The following is a 24173-nucleotide window of genomic DNA, read 5'->3' as shown; positions in this document are numbered from 1 at the left end:
GGAAGTTCATTTTCTACTTGGCAGATATGTTTGTTCCAGCAATATGGCTTAACTGTATATCACATTTATAGATAGAAATGTGGTTCTTACCATCACATAAATGCCAGATTTGCTCCTCTCAGATGCTGCATTCCTTTTGGACCTATATGTAGAGACACTTCCCTTACTTTGGAACTTCACAGAGACAATTTCTTTCCATCTTCCTCCTGACCTTACATATTCTTACATAATATTTCCTATGCATATTCTAGAAATCTTCATCCTCTCAAAGTTCAGTAAGACCTGAACATGGCCCACCATAAAAATAAGATAGAATTCTGTTCTGTAGACAGACTTCACATCCACATGAAAATTTCTGGATATCCAGGAATGAGGTTACATAAATAAAACCTCATTCTGTGCTCTCAAAGAAGAACAAAAAGAGAGCAAGTCCATTTGGCTGGATACAGAAATATAATTCTCCAGAAAGACAGATTCTACAGAAAATGGGAAACCCCATGCTGACACAGCTGCTCATTGCTATCAGCTTCTTTCTATCCTTTCCCTCTCATTAAGGTAGAAGGCTCCAAGCTGCTACACAGAGAGGTGAAAAAACAGCAGAATGTTACAAATGACTTGCACTAAAGAATAAAAACCAATGTGACTGTCTCCAAGAGCAGAGACATTGACACAAAGAATCTCTGTAACTGGTCCCATCCTCATAGAGATGTCATGGAACACAGGAAATTTGAACTATTAAAGATAGAACAAAGATTATTGCGTTTCGTTTCTGCAAGAAGGTATTCTGCCTGAATAATTTTCGATCAAAAATGCCTCTTAGCATTTGGAAAATCACATAAATGACGGGCTTTTCAACAGGAAAAAAGCAAAGCCTGTCCTTTGCTATGTGTTGGACCAGTTACACAGCAATTTGATTGTAAGTATTAAAAAGGTTTAGTGCTGCTAAAGTAAGGGCATCTCCAAATAATAGAAGACTGAAACGTACATCACATGAATGAAAGCTAGACATAGTGTTAACAAAACACTGCTTCTCACATATATTTATTTAATAAAACAGCAACAGACTGTTGCTAAGATAAACAGCCAGTGAACTAACAAAAATCTTTTTAATAAGGTCTGCACAAGTAGTTTGCAGAAAGAAATTATCAATAAAGTATGACATAGCGGGAAAGGTCAAGGGTACTCCAACAATATGGAAACACAAAGAAAAAGAAGGGTAAGTATGTGCTCTAGGCAGAGGAATAATGAAGTGTTGTGTTTGTTGTTTTATTGGTACTTTTGAATAGAGAGAAAGAACAGGAGAGACACAATAAGATGACCAGCAACAGTCATTCTTTAAAGTTATAACATGTAGAGGTAGCTCTTTTGCACCTCAGGAACCAACATGGAATGATGCTTATTTCTCTACACAAAAAATAACAACCTTAAAGCCCAAATAATGGCATTACACTTAACTCATGGAACTTAAAAGTAGGTTACAATTGGTAAAAAGTTTTTTGTTTTTTGTTTTTTTAAAATCTATGAGAAGTAATAGTATATTTTATGTTAAGGTCATGCAATGTGAGAGTTAGTCAGAACAGTGTAAGAACTAAAGCAGGAATTAACTCATCTAGAAGCTTTATTTAGAAGTGTAAGCTGAAGAAGGAAAATATTGTGATGCATGGTGGAGGTAAAAGACCAAACTTGAACTTAAGACAAAAATGTATAGACTTTTTTTTCTGTTTGTAAAGGCTGCTGATTTAGAAAGGAAAGATAGACACTATCAACATTTCTTCTTCATTGCAATAGGTGTGGTCAGACTCTCAGCCCTGTGTTGTTATTGCAATTTATATATAAATTTAACTTTGGTCAGTAACAAACACTGTAACCTCAACAGGGCAAGGTAAGTTAAGTTATGAAGAGCTTTCTTCTTGTTAACAAAGACCAAATGTGATGTAGGCAATGACACCAAGTCCTAGTTCCCAAATAAATATGCAGTCTGAGTAGGCACATGGTGCCTGATTCTATATACAAGTAAAAGGATACTGTTAAATATAAGGAACCTGGTGTCAGTACTTTCTGATATAAAGGCATTTGTATGACCTAAATCTACCGAGATTCATACAGTGCTTGACAAGTATGAAGAGCCAAAATTAACTTTTTTCTATCCTACCTAAAACATTTGTTGGATTGACACAAGAAAAATTAAATGATCAGTCCTCCTCTAAATTGTACATATATTAGTACATTCGTTAATTGCCTGTGGTGTGGAGCTCTTGTGCATTCTGCCTCAGAATTTCACACTTCCAGCAGAAGATGACAGGTCCAGTGACATTAATGGAGTTCTTTCAACTTCAGTTATCACAGCAATAGGTTCAAAATTGTGACTGGCATCTTACCCATACACAAATATTTCTGACAATGTATCATTCTTTTCTGCCAAGGATAGTCTGTCTTCTGGGAAAAAAAATAGTCTAGTTGGAATATTTCTAGCCCTATAATCCTCTTCAATACTGTTATACAACTATGAACAGATTTGTAATGAGTGCATGTTGTTATTTAATTTGTGGTTAGAATCAATAGCTTTCCACAAGTTGATGATCAAAATTTTTACTTTCTATTCCTTACAGTTTCTGACATAGCTCATTTTGGGGGACAATTCATTGCACCACTTCTGCACTGAGAATTTGGTTGTATTGACCTGGTCTAAAAAGCAGTGGGAGCCACCCCACAGAGTACACATAGCCACATGCTGCTAGATGTTACGAATTGCTTATTTACTTAATACTATGGCATAGCCCTGCTGTTTAGATTGCACAATTAAAGACACATCAGACAAAACAGAACTGGGTTCTTTGTTACACTCCTTTCTGGGTTTACCATTCCTTTGATCAGACAGATCCACTAAATTCAGGTTCTTGCTTTTCACTCTAAGAGGGTTACATGATGTACCAGCTGTCAATAAACTCCTAAAGAGGATTGCAGCTCACATGTCATTGACATGGCTGAGGAGGCAGAGTTGCTTCTATCACTCCTAGAATGATTAGAGACAAAAGAATATTTCAAGCCGCTTTTACTTCTTTATTTTATAAGCAGCAGAGAAAGTTAATTGCATAAGCCCACAGCAGTGGTTAGAAAACTCACTAAAAATATTTACCTGCTCTACTCAAAATTCTGTATTTGTTAAAGATTAGACTTCTTACAGTAAGTTCATCAATAACATGGCACTGCCTCCTCAAAGAGCAAAGGCAGTTCCCCGACACACACAGCAGTTCAATGTGACTGTCAGCATGGCTGCCTGAGTCAAAAGATTTCATATTCTGTCATTGCCAGAGCTTCACTTCAGGCAAAAGAGCTCTTACAAAAACCCTCCAGGATCATTGGCAGATGGACTGTGTTTACTGTCCCAACTGACTTGCATAGAAAAGGGAACAGTTCAGAAGGTGTGAGCAAAACCTACAGCCTTTCACAGCTGCTTCTGAATGATGCTAAATCACAGGCTGTACTGAATCAGTATCTTCTGCTACATTTCTGAGAACTGTGAGTTTCTCTAACTGCCAATCTGTTTTCTATTTCACCCTGGCTGGAAAAAAAATCATAAAATTTGCAAAGCAATAAATAAATAAATAAATAAATAAACAAGTGCATTACTTCTTTTTGATAGGACCTGGCTCCAGCTCAGTGTGCTGTCCTTGACTTAGCTCTGACCTGCTGTGGACAGAGCTCTGTGTGGTCTGACTTCTGCTGGTCCATTAGCACAATTATTCTAGTTTGCCCCTGAAGTCCCATTAGTACTTATCAAGCAGAGAATTGCTTGCTTGGTCACTGTCAGTAAGCATTTTGGTGACTCATATATCAGCTTTTGCTGTATTTCAGTAAGTAAATCACTTGAGCTCCTTATGAATAGCAGTTTTTGAAAAAAAAAAACATTTGATTTGCCTGTCTACAGATTGCGACCCTATTTTTTTTAAACGCACTGGCTAATTTTTTCCATTTACACTTATCTATTTTGCCATCAGCTACATTCAATTTAGCATGAACTTGAGTTTTTAAATGTATGACCACTGCTACCCTGGAAATTTTTGCTGTGGCTGAGAAATGACTTCCAGTGCTTCTAATGAAAGAGGACAAACCACTCTGATGCTAATTAATTCTAACAGGAGAGACTTTTAAAGTGTTGGGGTATAGAAGCACATCTCTATTAACAAGCAGAATTTGTAACTAAAACAGTAAGATAAGGGAAGGGGAAGGGAAGGGAAGGGAAGGGAAGGGAGGGAAGGAAGAAGGGGGAGGGAAGGAGGGACGGGAAGGAAGGAAGGGAAGGGAAGGGAGGGGAAGGGAAGGGAAGGAAGGGAAGGGAAGGGAAGGAAGGGGAAGGAAGGGAAGGAAGGGAAGGAAGGAAGGGAAGGGAAGGGAAGGAAGGAAGGGAAGGGAAGGGAAGGGAAGGGCCTAAGAGAAAGGGCCTAAGAGAAAGGTCTAACTATAAAGAACCCAAAACAACCATGTTATTAATTATTAGAAAGAGAGCAGATGCTTGCAAAATTCAATAGTGTTTTTTGTTTGTTTGTTTTAGTTAGTTTGTTTGTTTTTCACAGTGTCACAAGAATTCAAATATAATATTTGTGTATTGATACACTGCAAATGTTTCACTTAGTGATGAGTTTAGTTTTTCTCTTGATAGTGGAAATAGTATGCCCTAATTCTTTCAACTGAGCACTTCAAAACAAAAACTGATATTAGTGTATTTCTGTTTAAGAAAGTGTCCCATCAGAATCAAAAAACAATTGAGCAGCTGGGGTTCTAGTCTGCTAATGATAGAACAGAAATGGTAATATATTATCAATTTGAGACACTGTAAGTCATAATAATAACTAAGCACTGAGATGTTCAACAGTACATGGCAATAGAAAAGTTAAATAACTTTGAACACACGTGTATTTATCATGAGTGAGGTCTCAGTATGTTTCATTACTAGAGGAAACTAAATGAAAACTTTCCACTGACCAGTCATCCTTTGCTCAAGTGAAGTCCAGTAGCTCTCTTATGCTATACAACCACATTCCTCCTTTCCTTCCACTATCACTCAAGGAGCAGACTCACTGTCCTTCTCACTGCTAACCAATAAGTCATCTCCCTACTGATCCTGTGGACACAGATCTGGGGCAAAGGAAGAATTTGATTTGGTTGATTGTTTTTACTTTTTTCTCACAGAAGTGAGCACTATGTAAATGAAACTGAGAGACCGGAGAAATGCTGAAATAAATAGGTTTACCTGATGAAACATAAATTCAAGCAGAAAAAAAAGAGGGGGGAGGGTGGGAGCTATTTTTTGTTATCCCAGAGATGAATCTTTTTAATGAGACATAAAAGTTAAAGATAAAAAACTTCCAAGGACTATAACATTAAATGAACAACAAATTCCAGTGCCAAATTCATATAAACATAACCTCAGAGGAGTAATTCTGTGCCTTGGTTTCATCACTTTTTTTTTCCCCACTGTCTAATTTCTCATTAAAAGTTCACAACAAAATCAATGAAGAACTGCCAAGTTTTCTGTTTTGGTTTGATTTTTTTCTCCCTACTTTTAAGGTAGTGCTATTACCTGACTACCTAAAAGAGCTACAGCCAGAAATTAAATCAAAGAGAGAAAGGGACCAGAAGGGCAACGTGAAATGAATGCCACAGGGTATAGTTACTCAATTATCCACTCTTCCATCACTTTTATATTCCAAAGAAGGCCTTTCATTTTTCATTAATATAGTTTTAAATAGCAACACAAAGTAATTGGCTACATGGGATTACTATACATCTTATCTCTATAGAAATATATTTTTCTATAGTGGCCTTTGAGGCTCACTAACTCGTAAGTTGAAAGGAGCTGATATCACTCCCTTACTGTGGATCATAAAGAAGAATTTCAGATTTGGTTGACACAAAGCCATGTCATTTGGTTTCTCCCATGGAATCAGCACTAATGATGATAAGATCAAGGTGACCAAGGAACCTTCCTTTGTGGCCACAACTTGAACATGCAGAGACAAGATGGAAGGAAGTAAGCCATGCTTTTGAATATGTCTGGGCTGACATAAAAAACATTGTCCATGCTGTCACAGAGCAATGTGAAATCTTCCTGCAGGGTAAGGGACTTAAGAAGGTCCTGGATCAATGTCTATAGACTGCAAAAGTAACTTTCCTTAATAAGATGTTAAAAATAGCCAGATTGATCCTTTTGATAAAGGCTAAGGAGAATGAACAAAGTTCAAAATAAAAAATAAGTCTGCACTGGTGTTTTGTACTACGTTTAAACCTGCATTTCCATTAGAGCACACCATAGCACATAGTGCAGTTCAGCATAAACATACACCTCAGCCAGCTGCATTCCCACTGGGATGGAACTCATTTGAATTCCAGTTCAGAAGAAAATGCCTGTGTTTCCTACAGTAAGCAATACTGGAGGAAGTATGTTCTTAACAAGAAGGCTGGCTTCTTTCAGCTTGAAGGATGCTCCAGGACCAAAATGGATGGTCCAAACTTCTTCACACAGGGCCTGGGGAACCTAACACAATGCAGTGAAGCCTGAAAGGAGCCATTCTTCAATACATGATGAAAATGATAAGGCGTTTTGATGGGCAGGCAGCTCATGACCATATGCAAACTAACGACAAAATACCTGCAGGATTATGCTGCAGACAAATGGAAATGTTCAGACCAGAATAGAGTGGCAATCTATCTGCTCAGAAAGAAAAAGGACCCCAAATAACTCAAGAACATTTTTTTAAAGGTGATATTAGTGACTGAGATAAATCCTGTGTTTTCTGAGATAGATTCTGTAGACAGTCTTGTCTCAGCATACATTTGAACAATTTAGAGAGCCTGGCAATCTTATCCTTGAAAGATAATTCAGCAATTTAAGTTAAGTAGATGCGTTAAAACAAACCATACAGGCATGCCAATTTAGTCAACCCTTTTAAAGAAAAAAAAAGATTTGCTCTTCTCTTTTTTTTGATAGTAGTTTTCCAAGCCTAAGAACAATTTACGTTAAAAGATAATTATTATTCTGCTGAATTATTAATTATTATTCTGCTGAAACTAATCAAACAACCTGGGAACTTGCAAAGGTTTATGCATGTTTTTATCCGAATTCTGTTGAGTAGTCCCAATGATTTAAGGGTAATTACTCATATTAGAGGAGTCATAGAGATCACATTGGTTTTTTAATTCCACCTAGCATACGTTTGCTAAAATACACATTAAAAGACAAATAAGATTCATCTCCACATAGAAAAAAAAAAAATCAATTATGTTGCAGAAGCAAGAGAGGTAAAAATCAAACAAGAAGAAATTTAGGAGGTCCTTTCCCAGACCCTAATTATTACTATAAGAAAAGAGATACATATTTGCCCATAAGACAGAATGGAAAAGGCTCTTTAATTGTATATCTATCCCTAAATCACACAATGACTACATTTTACTCAATAGGAGTACTATTTACTCAATGTTATTAAAAGACCTGGAGCTACTGCCCGTCCTTGCAGGAAGATGGGCTCTCCCATGGTTCAGAAAGCATTTTTCATCTCTAGCACCTGTGATCATGATTTCCAAACATGGTTCATTGTAAGTTTCACACAGCCAGTACAAAAATTTCTGTTACCCACTGAGAAACATCAGGAAGAAATACAGCCAGCAGGCTGACAGCTAGTCTGGAAGAATATGACAGTATTTTCAATTCCTGTATCAGGATAGTTAACAGGACAATACATAGAACTTGTAAACACATCAGTAATTAGACATATATGAGAATTCACAAATGAAAATCCTTGTCTCCAGATGCATTTTTCCTGCCTTCCTTCTGACACTGTGTACAGCTTGCACTTACTATACTCTTTTAAAACTAGATGACATTAGCTTAATGCCTCCACATGCCAAAGGAACTAAGGAACTTTTAAAAGATTTTATTTTGTCCATAAAATTCTTGGTCAGCTCAACAAATCCTCAAATACCTCAAAAATCATTTCCAAAGGATTTATAGGGCTTTTGTGGTCAAGCTGTCCATTTGATTATTTTTTAATATTTCAAAAGCACAGCCATAACGATTTCCAATTCTCATTCTGAAGTAAATACCTTCACATGCTCATAAAACCTTGACTTTGTTTGATGTAGATTTACAGAGTACATGTATACTTTAGGTAAGCAATGTGAGCAGCAAAGCTCATCTAGCTTACCTGATTCTGCTTTGTCCAGATCAAAGAACTTACTAAATGCCCCAAACCTTCAGTTCTCCCAATACAAGTAGATTTCCTCCTAAATTACATGTAGTGGTACAGGACACACCTTGCACTTTTCCAGCAGTGCAAGGATGTGACCAGCATGCCCAGAATGTGAAAAGCCCCTGAGGCTGCAACTCCTGACCAACACAAAAGCAGCAGAGAACACTGCAAAGAGGAATGAAATGCTACTTTTTGGTTGAAAAGCCTATTTAACTAAGAGTAAAACTTCCCCAGGATTCTGGTTACAGTCCTGCTCTGCAATATATTTCTGTATATTTAATTTTAAATTGACTTTTTAAAATCTTATTTGAAAATTAGCCTGCTTTGAAATCTACTGTTTTTTCCTGACCTATGACAGGAGTCTCCAGCATCAGGATCTGGAAACTGTGCTGATATTCCACTTAACCACTGCAGTTTAAGCCATCTTGCTCAAAATGTAAGCCCCCAGGCAGCCTGTATTCTTCAGGAGCTCAGATAGATACAACATCTGTCTCACTTTATATATTATATTTCTGAATACCTTTAAGTAGAACTGTTAATCTTTTTCACCAGGAAAGACTGGACAGCCACTCCCCATGACTACACTCTTCCTGATTCATGAAAGGAAACACAAGGAGTGTACTCCTTGCACACTCAGTATGTGATGTGGCAACATCACATCTATTATCAGTTAACAGTGCCATTTTTACATTTTCAGTCTTAGCCATAGTGATTCAGTCTGTGGTCTTAAGATGCAGTTTGGAAGTTTACATGCAGCTTTCCTAAAGATACAGGGCTGGGGCCTGAAAACTTCCTTAATTCTGTGTAGTTTGTGACACCAATTAGAGAAGAAAAGGGATCTTGAAAAAACAAAATTGGCCCATGGCTGCTATTAAAACTGAGATTAGTTTGGAAACCTAGTGATCTACCACTGTCCTTAGGCAATTAAAACTGCTTTGATGTCCCCATTAAGCTTCCCATTCTCTTTAGGGGAGAAACAACAATTGCTTATTGAAAATACATATCTTCTCTGCAAGAAAGTAAAAATAAATCTGAACAGGGAGAAAAACTGTGTTTGTCCTTATTCTTACCTTCCCTGCATGGGGACTTGACTGAAATCTTTCCCCAGAGCAATGCAGCCATCCTCTTCTATTGCTGCTTTATCACAGGGGGTATGTGGTTCCCCAAGACTCGTTACCATGCCATGATACTCTTTTAAGAGCCACAGCTCACTGCAACTTCTGCTCCCCGGTTTGGCTGCCACTGTCGCAGATAAACTGGTTTGATGCGAAGGGGTCTGATTCAGCTCCATTTCTTGTCTAGAAACCATACTGTCATCTCTGCTATCCAAGTACATCTGTTCCTGGGGGCAGTTCTCCTAAAGAAAGCAAAAACAAATATATTAGGACAAAATTGAATTGACTCAGTATTTACTCCAGTACAAGCAAGTTAAAAATGCGAAGCAATCAATTTTTTTTATTATTATTTATTTATTTATTTCACCTTTGACCATTTCCCTTGTAGATTTATTTAAACCAGGAATATTTCCAGAGTTTTAAACCTCCTTGCAACTTCAAAATTAGCCATTATAAAGAGCATAGAGATATGTAAAGAGATCTTTTCCATGTCCGCTATAATTTTCTCCCACAAATTCACCCAGAACTTGCACTCTCCTGTCCCACACAATGAGCCATAATCACCTCTGGATCAGTGAAGACAAGCATTGAGTCTATACTTAACAAGAAACAAACAACCACAGCGCTATCAGCGATCTTTGTACTTATGAAGTAAAAACCAAAACCACCAATCCTTTTACATCTGTGTAAATGGAAATCCAGCTCATGCCAGGAAGAGCACTTGGAAAGTGGGGCTGGGAACCAAATTTTGGACAATTTGAAGAGATTTATGTGCTGATAACATCAGATGTGAAGATGAGAAGACCCAAGCTCCTGCTGGATGCGGCCGAGTTACTGACCTGCTGTCTGCCACCCGGCACTCAGAAGCAGGCCTGGGACCAAAAGGAACCCATTCAGAGACCCCAGGCTCAGAAAAATCTCCTATTGTGTAACAGATTCTGGGGTTTTCACAACAGCATTTCACCCATTCACCCAGCTCCTCCCCTGCCCACAGCAATGATCCTGCACTGTCTTCCCAGCCCACAGAAAGCCACTGCTGCTCTGAAGTGGTATCACAGCCAGCAGCCCCTTGTTAAGCAGACGGGAAACTTGAGGTTTATGGAGACAGCGTTCCATTTTACCAGCTGCCAATGGCACTTACAAAATGTGAATACAACCTTGATGAAAATTAGGTTCTATTATACGATTATTAACAGTGATTATAATAAAACTTTGTGCATAACAGTCGAAAAGCTTTTATTCTCTAATCATTACAATTCAGTGTGAAAAGTTACAAAAAAAGCACTTCAGAATATCACAAAGTGCCCAAATCAGACACAGAGACCGCATGAGAGAGCAGCCCTTCTTGAATGCATGCAGGGGGATGTAATTATGGGCCTGTTCAACTGTGAAGAGACAAAGCCACCAGTGAGGACAGCAACAGCCTTGGGACACAGGTCTGTCAGTTTCATGCATCCCCACAGCAAGGGAGGACAGCCATTTGGAGCTCCTTCCTCTGGAGACCTCAGCAAAGGACAGGCAGATAAGACATGCTGGGCCATGGGGCAGAAACAGCACCGTATTAGAGAACAGGCCCAGCAGGAGAAATCACTGGATATGGAAATAACAGAAAACTGATCATGGATTTGTGCAGCTTTGGCTCTCCTGGTCATAAAGGCTGAAAGGTGACAGAGGCTCCTGAAAGGAAAGGCCAAAATACATACTACTAGAAACACAGATCCTGGCTACAAGCAAAGGCAGGCCTACAAACCAAATCTTAATAACAATATCCCCAGGTGGCATTTCCTTCTCTTGCACTGCATTTCTTTAATTTTCTACTACCAGCATCCTTAGCTCTCATATAATAATCTTCTTCATCTGTCCTGATAAGTAGTTTGACTAATTTGACTCTTCCCTTCATTAGCATCAACACAAATGAGCCTTTGATTACTTGTACTGTTTTCCTCTTGTTATTGTTATATCTGCCACTCAGTACAAGTAAGAGCACAAGCATGGCTGGTGTAGTACCAAATGCACCACCGCTGAGCTGATCCACTGCATCTCCATGGTCTGGAAAGCACCGAGTTTTGGTGATCCAATACACAGTCTTGAGTGAGAGGTTTGGAGAGCTGTACTTCTTTGCATTGGACCTTGAGACCAACAGCTGGCAGTGTCAGGAGAGCCAACTCACAGTTTGTAGAGAGCCAACACCAGCCCCAACACCCTCATGCCACCTCTAGTAGCCTGCTGCCCTACCAGTTGCAGCCCACTCTAAAATCACAACCTGCCTTTCACTCTAATAGATAACTTTTAGATAACTTTGGAATGCAAGTACTTCCAACTGCAAATGGAAAAAACAAGTTCTCATCTTCAGTCTCACTTAATGGATTTGCATACTGGTTTTATCAAGACATTCCATAAGTCAAAACTAAGATATCTGCCCACTCATTACATTTTTTCATAACATTTGGTTTGTCTGAACACCTGCTGTGAAAATACACAGGCTTTAAAGAGATGTCAGGCTGTGGAAACATGAGCTCCACCTGCACTAGCTTTTTTGAAATGAGAACATGAACACAAGCTCTAAAACTGATCCTGTCTCACCCTAAAAGTGTGAGATAGATATATCCTGAGGTGAGCAAGGACTAAATTAGTTAGGCTCTTATAAGTACAGAGCCTTAGCATGAAAGGCATTTATTTTAAGAATTAACATCAGTGAAAAATAAAAGAATGCCAAGGACAGTGGCTCCCACAACTGGGAGGAGTAGTCCTTGAGAGCAGCTCGGCAAAGAAGGACCTGGGGATCCTGATGGATGAGAAACTTAACATGAGCCAGCAGTGTGTTCTTGCAGCTTGGAAAGCAAATGGTACCCTAGGCTCCATCAGGGGAGGGGTGGTCAGCAGGGATATGGAGGTGACTGTCCCACTCTACTCTGCTCTCGTGAGGCCCAATCTGCAGTACTGTGTCCAGGTACGGACCCCTCAGTACAAGAAAGACCGAGAGCTGTTGGAAAGGGTCCAGAGGAGGGCCACGAAGATGATCAGAGGCTGCAGCACCTCCCCTATTAAGACAGGCTGAGGGAGCCGGGCTTGTTCAGCCTGAAGAAAAGAAGGCTGTGGGGTGACCTCATTGCAGCCTTTCAGTACCTGAAGGGAACCTACAACCAGAAGGGCAGTGAACTCTTTGAAAGGGCCGATAATAGCAGGACAAGGGAAAATGGTTTTAAGTTGAAAGAGGGTAGATTTAGGTTGGATGTTAGGGGGAAGTTCTTTACTAGGAGAAAGGTGAGGTCCTGGAACAGGCTGCCCAGGGAGGCTGTGGATGCCCCATCCTTAGAGATGTTCAGGGCCAGGTTGAATGGGGCCCTGGGCAACCTTATCTAGTAAAGGTGGGAATTTGGTGGCCCTGCCAGGCAGGGGGGTTGGAGCTTCATGATCCTTGAAGTCCCTTCCAACCCAGGTCATTCTGTGATTCTGTGATGTGTGACAAGAAGCCTGAAAGAAAATCTAATGCCTGAATACAAAATCATAACCGCATTACTGCACATTCAAAAAAGGTTTGGAAAAAAAAAAAAGAAAAAAAAAGAAAAAAGAAAAAAAATAGAAATAATACAGCATCATTTTGCCACTAGAGACAAGTTTGATTGTGATTACCTACGTAGCTAAAACATTGCTAAGGCAACTATCACCATGGTATCTAAGCTTCTGAGACTTCAGTGCATTTACCATTCAAGAAATTCTCAAATGACTGCATTTCCCTGTAGTTACAGAACTTTTCTTCACTTCTACTTTTTCCTTAGCTTTCTTATCACTGTTTTCACCAACAACAAGGAGATATAGATGAGAAGTTACCATGAGAAGGTGAGGAGATATTTTGACCAAGAAAAGTTCATTTAATGCTCATCTGTCTGGAGCCGTGCACTACCAAAGGTTTTATAGCCACAGCTAGTAATTGATTCAACAACCATCCAGCTGGAGTTTGACTGTGAAAGAGCTAGTACAATGTTTAAGCAATATTCGTTGTCCCTTTTCATCCCTTTCATTCCAGCCCAACACCTGTTTTTAGAATACTTGCAAATAATTTGTTTTTCCTTTAAGTTTTCAGTTGCTAATAAGATGAACAAGTTTTCTAAAACGTTTTATAGAAGAGATTTTGCATAACCTGTTTTTAGTTGCAAAACAAAATGCTAGTGGCAAATGATGTAGCTAGTAATATATCATCATTTAAACCATTATATTCCTGAGAATCAATAATCACAGCATAGCATCTCTGAAAACAAAAATGAGGTAGAGTTTAATCTTACAGCCTACGAGGCTACAAAATACGTCATCTTGAGATAATATCCATAAGCAGTATGTTTTCTGTTTTGCGTATTTCACAATGCATCAAGGCCTTTCTCCCACCAAGACTTGAAAAGACGTTAAAAAATATTACTGATACACTTAGTCACCTCTGCATTACCAGGCAAAAACCCAACTGTAAAAAAAAATAACTACTGAGGGAACTATGTGGTCCTGCTAACTTTGCATACCGCTATAACTCCCTTGCTTTTGTGTTTTCAACAACATTCACATTTATCCCCCGCTGTTCATGTCTGCTGGGGAGCATCTCACCCAAGACTAATTAAAGCCAAATCTTGTCCACCTGAGGAAGGGCTTCTGCGTCATCTCAGCCTAAATAAACTTCTATCCCACTGACTCCTCTTTCAGCCTGCCCCTGTACAAGGAGCGCTACGGAGGTACTGCTGGGAGGAAGCTCATGCAGTGCTCACACTGAGAGTACACAAAGGCAGATGAACCACCAAGGCACACTTCTGTATACACATCTCCCTCCAGGTATACATCTCATGACAGCTTTCCCATGAGTCACACAGGTGACACTGTACTGGCTGCCTGTGGTAAACACACCTTAAAATTGTCACAGCATCAGAGAGGAGAGGAGCAGCTCCTAGCTGGTGGCCCACACAAGAAAACAGATCAGAGCTTCAGCACTAAACCTCTGAAATCCTCCCATAGGAGGCTGATCCCTGCAGAGCTATTGTCATGCATATCCCTGGCCAGGAACTGGGGAAAATCCATCCCTAGAGCTGCAGCCTATAAAACAGACACCACACACGCATGCACTCCCACATAAATGACTGCCAAAACATGTTTATTTATATTTATTTAAATTGAGGAAAGGTGTCTAACACTGTGATTTGCAAGCAAGAATTCTCAGTGTTTCTTAACTGGGAGGTTTTCTCTTATAAATAGAAAGCGCTTCTATCTGTAGGAAGTACACAAGACTGGTTTGGGCATACAGGGTGTTACAGCTTACTATGACATCCATTATTTGACAATAGATTCCAGTGATGCTTTCTCTAAATACCCCATCCCTCCTACATACAGGATCTTTGTTATCCCATAAAATGATGTTAGGGGTAGCACAGAATAATACAGCACGGAGCAGCCCTCATTTGCATGACCAAGTGGGAAGACTTCAGGGCAGGCCACAACAGATTGAGGTTTCTTTCCCTTCCATGTTTTTGAGCTCTTCTTTTCTTTCGGCCCATCAGTAACACGAGGGGAATTATGTGGTTAAACTATTATCAGCATGACCTCTTAGCACCAGCATTACACCCCAGCTGCAAAAACAAGGCTGCCTGAGAGTCACATGTAAGACAAGTAAACTTCCCTACTTGCATTCACCATGAATTTTGGCCCAATTTGGGCTATTTTGGCAAGTGGAAGTGGTATGATGTGCTATAAGAAGCTCTCTCTCCAATAGGGCCTGCCCAAGAAGAAATTGCTTCTAATTATTTTCAGTTGAGCTCTTCCAGGTGGTTGCTCCCAGACAGGACAAATCACAACAGCCCAGCCACCTTATACTCTCTCCCATCAGCTTGTAAAGTGTTTAAATTATCACTGTCACAAACGAGCAGAACTTCATAGCTTACAGTAAGTTGCTGCATTATCCTTAGTCAGGAGGAGCATGTCTGCCTGAGAGTGATGTGCTTTCCTGACCCAAGCACTGAACAAACAGATCTGTTGGAGCTGAGGCAGCACAGAGCCATTTGCTGTGGCCTTGCATTTTATGTTGCCAATCAGAAATGGACACATTAGTTTCCTAGAAGGGAGGAAGGGCTCCAGCCACAGTACCTCACAGGGATTCATCAGAAACCCTTCCAATTTCACTGCTGCAATACAGAGGGGCTGCTACAAGATGGCGACTGCCCCTCTAGTGGCTTCCCGCTAGTGGAAAGCAGCCCTTGGTATATTACAGCTCTTAGTGAATTCCCAGCTCAGAAAGAGCTCTGACAACTTGCTACTCATACCTCACACGATGAGGGGAGCAGTGAAGGAAGCTATGAGGAGTCTGGGCATGGCTGCTGACAGGGTTTGATGCTGACCAGGGCTGGTTATGATGATGGTCATGGTGAGGAGGGCTGGCCATTGGAGAAGCTTACTGTACAGGCCCAATTCAAGTAGTTCAATGGGAAACCACCTGCAAGCTGCGAGACAGAGACTTTGCAGATAAACCACTTGCAGGCCACCAAGCAAAAGGAAAAATAGATTTGTTCTAGTCTCCTTTTTAAAGTAAGTCCCATAGGCAGCGCAACTCCGGGCAGCAAAAGCAAGCAGCCCAGGTGGGAGCAACGTTGAGGAAGGAAAATGTCTAATTGCATCTCGAGAAAGCACAGAACTGACCGGCTGGAGAAGAAAAAGAGCTGAGAAGCGAAGAGGAAAAGCACAGCACGTACATGGGCAGAGGCTGACCCCTGCTGGCAACCTCGCCGCCTGCCAGAAGTAGGATTTCCCCCGAAATAAAGAGCAGACGTTTGAAAATCCCTAACCACGCGAGGATAGTTCTTGCTGTAGGACTCATCTGGATGAAAAACGTCTATAAATAGCTAAGAGGCAGAGTTTCTGCATAGGCAGGAATGGATGGTCTCACAGGGCTTCTGTGTACAGATGAGGAAGGAAATGCTTTGTATCTTTGTGTCAATAGCAGTGGGCAGTTGGATTTTAAGAACTGGGGGGCGGGAGGGAGGGGGGAGGAAATACAGAGTTTATGGCTTCTCATTCCATCACTCTGATGATGCAGCTGTCACAGCGATTCCCATCACAGCCCAGACAGCAAATGAGCACCATGTCTGGGAGTTTCAGTTCCCTGTGCATGTACCGCTCTATGAAGAAAGATTCCACCACCTTCTTGGGCAGCCTGTTCCACTGCCTCACGGCTCCTTCTGAGAAGAGCTGAATAGAACTAGGATACAGTACTTTGTAAGGTTAAGTCCCCTGTTTATGCCCTAGATCCTCACACAGCCCATGGTGTGAGAGGAACAAACCACTGGGCTCACTTGAGATTGAGCACTTGAGGCAGGGTAAGTGTATTGTGCTCCAGAAATGTCTGCACCTCCTGCTGACTGCCAAGGGATGTGGGAGTAAAGGAGTTGTGCGTACTAGATTGATGTCTCAGTTTAAATGAGACTATTCTCATCAAATATCAGAAGATTTGCATCATGGAGGGGAGTCACTGGAAACTAGAAGCCACAAAGTAATGTTATACAGTTACTGAGACCAATATGGAGTCTCAGTCATTTGAAGATATAACGCCGTCACATCACTGAAGCAACACAGTTATTAAAGAAGATTTCTTGATGTTTATCTGAGCAAGTAAAAGGAAAAGAAAAATGGATGTCACTATTAATACAAGCCACTGGACAACTTGATCAGGCTTGCTCAAGATCAGTGGTTGTGTTGTCAGTACAGAGGGCCTGTGGAGCCTAAATGGCAGCCACATTTGAGAGGAATGGGAGAGAGAAGCAACATCCCTGCCATGTAAGCTTATGTGTCTGAAAATTCAAAGTACTGTGTTAAAAGGAGACTGTATCAGAAGGAAAATGATATAATATTCAGATTATTTTTTTTATTTAGGGCTCCATCTTCTGGGGAGGAGAAGAGATCCTAGAAGAGATTTGCAAAATGTAACTGAAAATCATTCAGCATATGCTCTTTGCTTTGATTAAGAGATGCTGAGAAACCAAGCAGGTTTGAAAGGAAAGGCAGTATCTTTTCTATCATGATCCAAATGCAAACCCAGAGAGGGTTTTCCTCCCTCCTTGAGCTCTGCAAGCTTTCTTTCTGCCAGCAAGGTAGTGTTTCTGTGTTCTTTTAAAAATGACATCAATAGCAAATACCGTGTCTCAAGAAAGCTAAATAACCTGCTGGGATGCCGAAGGCCTTTCATGGCATCTCTGTGTAAGAAGGTGAAATGATTGACACTGACGAGGAAAACTCCAGCACTATAGCCTTGCTAGAGAGTTTTTGAGAGTGCAGTACTTCTCTTTGGCATTTTCATAACTGATTGTTATATGTTCATGAGAAAGCAATGGGGTCTTATGTTCTCAGATCACCCTGAAGAGCAGCTGTGGGCAACTACTGAGGCTGAGGCTAATAACATCTGGCTCCACAGCCCCACCAGGGTTTGGGCCTCCCCAGCTGCTGGAAGGAAAAGCAGCACAAGGAGATGACAGGAGAGACAGAAAGGCAATTGGAGAACAGTATTCTGAAATCTGAAATTACTTATAACTGGTTTTTATGGAAGATTGCTGGAGCTGCTATTTTTACTTCAGGTTTCTAATCCAAAGACATGTCTTCAGACATGTCAAACTAAGCATATAGCAGTGTTCTGTTCTCCTATTTGTTGTGTATCAAGGTCTTCAAATCCTTATAAATGACTTGTACACCTTTCTTAGTAGCAAGCAATCAGTAGGAAGAGGTTGATTAATTGTCACTGTATTTTGAACACATTCAAACAAGCCTGATTTATTAGTTTTATGCCCATATTCTGCTAATAAATGTTAGAAGTTCTTAACAAATGATTTTCAAGCTGAAGACCAGGCTCCCTAAAATGAAGTGCAGAAAAATGCGTTACTGCATCCAGAATGACATGTCTAGATGATCGTTATTCCCGCAGTGTCAATCTTTCTTGTGTCTTAACTTGATAAACTGCAAGTGCTTGGAATTGCTGCAGCAGTCAGAATACTGATAGGAAATAAGCGTTCATGTCACATTTCTCATGTCCGCTGTTAGCCTAAATTTACTTCGTAGAAAAGATGATGATAAGGAGTCCCTTTGAACAAAGGAATTAGAGCATCCATACGCCTTGGCAGCTGTGCTATGGGAAAAGATAATACCAACAGGTGCAGAAGAGCAGAGTTCATGGTACTGCTGGTTTCTATTTTATTCCGAATATGCAGCAAAGCTGAATAAAATACAACTTTCTCCTACAGAACTGAAGTTTAAATGGAGGTATCAGTAACAAACACACAGCTCTAACTTCTTTTTTCATCCTAGCATCTGTCAGTGTGGAGTTTGTTTATGCAGTGTTCTTTAGCACAGCAACTATTTCAACTGCCAACAAAGCAGCATGCTGGGTATGATTATATTTTTCAAAATGAATGTAAATATTTATACACTGTTAATTTTTACTTCTCTGCAGGTGAAAATAACCGACCCATCATTTGTTGACACTGGCCATAATGAATCCAAGATAATTAAACCAAGAGGGGACATTAAGGGAGCTTGTTAAGTATTTTGTGTGTATTCATTTCCATGTTCATTGGTCAAAAATTGGAGATTTTTTTGATTTTGTACACAGAATGTGTGTGGGGGGGTGGTATTTAAGTATTTTTCCTTCCTGTGCTAATTGGTTTCATGGCTCTATTCAGAACCATCACCACAGCGCCTCACTCTGAAACAGGCACAACAGACAGCAACGCATTCTAGGAGCCAGACTGACCACTGTAAATGATGTTCTGATTTCATCATCATTAGTATCATTAGTACTTTTTTTTCTTTCCAGGTAGCCAAAGGGATTTGATTCAGTTTTTAATTTGATTTCAGCAGAGTAGGGCCAGAGTTGACTGAGGTAATAAGTTTCCATTTGGAGTATTTCAATAATGTGGTAATAACTAAAAATCAACCAATCTGAGTAAGCAAGGATGAAAATAAAAACACACATACTTACAACTTACTTTTCTGGCATTTGAGCACTCTGTAAGTAGCCTACTGCCATACACTTCTTTTTAATTGCCTTGTGCTACAAATGAGCCTGCTTTTATATACTTTTCTACTTCTTAGATTCAAAGGGAGTATGGCATCATCAATGAAAACTACTGTGTCCATGCTGTTGATGGCACTGGTTCATGTTACAGCCCAGACAAATTCATTAACTTCTCCCTGAGCTTAAAACGCTCTTACAAAACCAAGAGGCTGAAAGCACACACAGTGAGAGGTAGATTTGTGAAGCTGGCAGCTTTCTAGAGTGCAAAAGCTTATGAAAATCCAAATCCAAGCTAAAATGTATGGAATGTGAGCCTCGGGACTTTAACCAAAACACATGGAGGTTAGTGAGAGTCCTTCCACTGTCTTCACTTGACTTCACATCAAGCCCTTCTAAGATGTAAGACAGGCTGAAAATGCTGAGCTTGCAAGATATAATTGGTTACAGATAGAAGGCATCTGGCTCCATGACTCTGAAAGACTGCACAGTACACCCCGGGGCCACAAGATTAAAATCACACAGAGAAACTGCACATATCGTGCTGGCAAGGTGTTCACAGAGGCACATGGAGGGGAAATGCAGGAAGGGAGGGATGGCAGAGCAGCCCCTCAGGCCCACAGCACAAGGGAAGGCCTAGCAACAGGAATGCTGTTTCATTTCTGTCCTCTGGAACTGCTCTACAGACAGCACAGTGCTTACTCCTCCTTCACCCATGGCAGACACTCTTCATGTTGGTGGAAATTTCATTTATGTATCCCAAGGAAGAAGATAATTTGAATACAGCACAGAAACAGAGCTTTCCTACCACATTAAAAAGAAAAAGCAAGAGAATCTCTGAAGTGATAAAGCAACTTCACTGTTCCAACAAATAAGGATTGCTTTAAGCATTTGGGAGTGAAGCCAAAGCCTGGGAGTGAAGCCAAAGCCTAAGAGCCGCCACCAAAGTGGAGATGAGAATCAAGATTACTGTTCCCCGCTTCACTTTCTGTTTGTCCCGTGGCAAAGGTGGGCCTTGCCTTCTAAATAACACTTATCGAGTAGCAAAGCTCCAAATCCAAATTATTTTGAGATTCTGAGGCAGACAGCACTGGAAAGTGCATTACAGTAGCAGTACTTACTGCATTTTCTCAGCAAAATATTTGCTCTGTACATGAGAGTACACCAAGCTATGTTTTACCAAAACAGGCATTGAAAGTTGGCTCTGCATGCTGATTCTATTAACCAAACCTCCTCTGATGAGTGCTTATGTTCCTAGGCATTCACATAAGACTGTTATGTTCCTCTGCAGAAAGCTTGTTGCACCAAAGATTCATTAGCGAGTCATTCTGTGAATCCCAATAAACACTGTGCCCTCCCAGTCTCCAGAAGGTCTGAAGCAAGCATGCATTTCTGAAACAGCTGCTTAAAGATCTGAGGGAAACTTGGCTGGAGGAATAGCCACATGATCCTCCAGCTCCTTTAGAATTTTTGGCTTTCAAACACTAAGTCCAATGTGACTTGACAGCCTTATACAATTGAAAACTCAAAATTGACCAAGCAGGCAATGCAACACTGGGAAGATTAAGCGTAAGAGAGAGGCATGTGTATCTACCTTTCCTGTTCTTTCTTTCCCCTTCTTTCTTTCTCTACTTCTTTCTTTCTTTCTTTCTCTACTTCTTTCTTTCTTTCTCTCTCTCTCCTTTTTTCTTTCTTTCCTACTCCTCATTAGAGGTTTTCAGGCTCTACCTACTGAAACTGAAGTGAAAACTTCCCCTGGGTAATCTGGCTGTTGTGCATTGCAGTAAGGTGGCTGGGGACAAGCAGGCTCCCTTTTCTGATTATGGGCAACACGGGGCTTGCGGTAGCACAGCATTAACATGTATCAAGGCAGATCCTACAGAGCTCTAAGCTTTTGAGTTCAGATGAGCAGGTGTACTTTGAGTCCCAGCAGGAGGAGCTCAGGAACCTAGAAGCACAGCCATTAGTGCTTTGTTTTTTCTTTTGCCCTTCATCATCATACTCTCCCTTCAAGCATCCATACTGAAAACTAACTCTTGGAAAATATCATTTGCTATTCATAGAGAAAAAAACAGGGAGTTAATAACTTGTAGCATGGCAACTGTGCACTTAGTCCCTGACCTTATATTTAGGAGGTGATGACTTATTCCTACTGTGGGGCACTGGTATAAATGCAAAAGGCAAAAGAGAAAATACCACTAGGTCTGACATTCGAACTAATTACTCTTCTCCCTACCATAAAAGCAGTGCAAGATGCATTTGTACCTACTCCAGATCCTCTTTCCACAGTCAAAGCAGTGTAAATGAATGCTTGGGTTGCTGGAAATAAAGACTGTTATCTTCGAAGATATTATTTGACCTACATAAACTCTGCAGCAATTCCAGTGTAATATAGGGTGTGTTTTTTGACCTAAAACAACGTTGAAATTTCACCCTAGCAATAAGAAGAAAGACAATGGTTAGAGAAATTGGTGCATCCCAAAGTCTTTAATATAATCATGGATCTCAAATTGGAAAACATATTATTTGAAGATATGTATGAATTTCATATCAGACTGGAGACATAAATTTCTTCATGCAAGATAATAATCATGGATAATTGCTAGATAAAATCTTCTTTTGATAACCAGAGTTCACAAAAGATATCTCATAGCAGAAACTGTTGTGAGTTAACACAGTCATCAACAATTCTAAATTACTAACTTCCTCTGACATCCACGTGTTCTGTATTTTAAAGCTAAATATCAGTTCTTTGAAAGTATATCAAGTGTCTCTGGTAAAGAAAACCAATTCACATGAAGTGGGGAAAAGCTGTCTATAGTCTAGGAATGAGTGATAAACATATCTAAAGCATTTTGCCAGGAATTAAGAAGTTTGTTCCTGGCAAAATGTAAGGAGAAACAGTAGCAACTGTTTAACTGAATGTATTGCATTGGCCACAACAGTGGTGAGAGTTTGCTCTTTGAAAATAGAGGCGCATTTAAATTAAGATTACACGCCACAGAATTAACAAGACACACTTTGGAAAGCGTTTTCTTTTGATTTTTTTATGATTATAAACTGTTTTAACAGAGCTGTCTAGACCCGTTCAGACCAAGAATCTGTGAATACAGAGCTACACAAATAATAGGACAAGGGACAAAGACTGCAGACTGCTTAGAGATGGTGAAGCAGTACATTGAGGAGTAGTGGTCCTGCAAGGTGCTCCAGCAATTAAGGGATAACTCAGCCTGTATTCTATTGCACTGTGGAGCAAGAAGAACAAATGTAGTCCCCGAAGGTGGAAGGACAAATAGTGCACAGACACTGAGTTTGTTGTTTTCTTTCTCCATTAGAAATTTTTTTTCCCACAAAGCGCTGTATACAGTGCTGGATCCCCCTTAGGGAAAGGAATTTGAAAGAAGGGAAATAGGGCAGAAAATGTACAATGCAAATAATCTGAGGACCTTACTGTGAAAAAGACCAAAGGCTTTTGAGCTGTCCCATTTTTCAAAAATAGATGGACTCACTTACTAGGCCACCTCCACAGAGAGGAAATCTCTGGTACTAAAACACCCTCTAATTTAATGAAAAAGGCAAGATGAGAACTGAATTTATTTGGCTTCGGCTTCCAGCCATCAGACAGGAAACATGGCACATATTTCACGACTTATTTTTAGCAGTCACATTGATTAACTGCTGAAACAAACTACCGAGGATGGCTGCCTGGCAGTGCCTTCTGAACTAGAGTTATCACTGCGGTTTCTGCTTAGCCAAAACACGCTGCTCTGTCCAACATTTGGGAAAACTGGCTGACATGTGGGAATGTGTAATGCATGTGTAATACAAGTGTACGAGTCAGAGTCAGCAGTTCCCTTTAGCTCCAAATTCTGTGCAAATACAGCTGTACAATTCTCCCCTCAGTCTATGGTCTCAAAATCACTTGTGGTTAATTTGTCCAGATCAGAAAATAGATCAGCATCAATATCAACTGAAATTCAGCTTTCAGACCTTGGCTTTGCAGGTCTTTGATTTAAAAATAATAAATAAAACAAAAGGCAGGGGGGAGCAGGGAACAGAAATGGTTATCACAGTAGAAAAGTTGTCTAGCAAATCCCTACAGTAATCTATTCCTTTTGGATCTAAAAACATTAGGTTTAAAAAATAAATAAGTCTTCTTGGGATTTATATATATGTGTGTGTGTGTGTGTGTGTGTGTGTGTGTGTGTGTGTGTGTGTGCGTGTGCATTTCCATGCTTAATAAGCAATTTTTCTGCTGGCAGTTTTTCTTGAACGCTGTTATTATTAGAGCCACTTACTTCAGCAATGAAATAGGAAGCTGTAATCTCACTCTGCATGCTTTGGCAGCCCTTGGCATGGGCAGGATGTCTGAGAGGTACTGTATTCAGACTCTTCCTTTCTTATTAATAATGACAAAGATAATAAAAATCTGTCTTCAGAGCTTCTGTATAAAAGGGGAGAACTCATTAAATTTGATGCGCACAAAGTGCAAAGAGCTCATTATGCTTTTGGGATGAAGATAGCAAGTTCGGCCAGACATTGTATTTTAATTGGATTTCCCAGCAACAAGAGCAAAAGACTCACAAATTGAACCCTCCAAGGAAGGAGAAGAATTGACTCTGCTCTCTCCCTGTGAGCCCCTGCACCAACCGTGACACTTGCAGATCTTTCTTTCTTCCTCACAACTGCACCCACTCTGCAGAGGAAGAAGCTGCATTGAGTGCTGGCAAATGCAACCTCCCTTCCCTGTCCTGAGGCACTGAACCTGCATAAATGCCTTGCAACGCA

The 24173-nt window shown here is 40.3% G+C and overlaps 1 protein-coding gene across 1 annotated transcript in view; it reads right to left on the bottom strand.

The window, feature by feature from the left end:
- Positions 1-24173, bottom strand: part of OCA2 (OCA2 melanosomal transmembrane protein) — a 165436-nt gene that overhangs the window by 131750 nt on the left and 9513 nt on the right. Inside the window, exon 2 of the mRNA XM_015851083.2 lies at positions 9317-9603. Coding sequence (XP_015706569.1) covers positions 9317-9582 — 266 coding nt within the window. The 5' untranslated portion in view covers positions 9583-9603. The remainder of the gene's footprint in view (positions 1-9316; positions 9604-24173) is intronic.

This window comes from Coturnix japonica, chromosome 1 (genome assembly GCF_001577835.2).
Source record: "Coturnix japonica isolate 7356 chromosome 1, Coturnix japonica 2.1, whole genome shotgun sequence".
NCBI lineage: Eukaryota > Metazoa > Chordata > Aves > Galliformes > Phasianidae > Coturnix > Coturnix japonica.
This window is presented reverse-complemented; position numbering and strand designations above follow the sequence as displayed.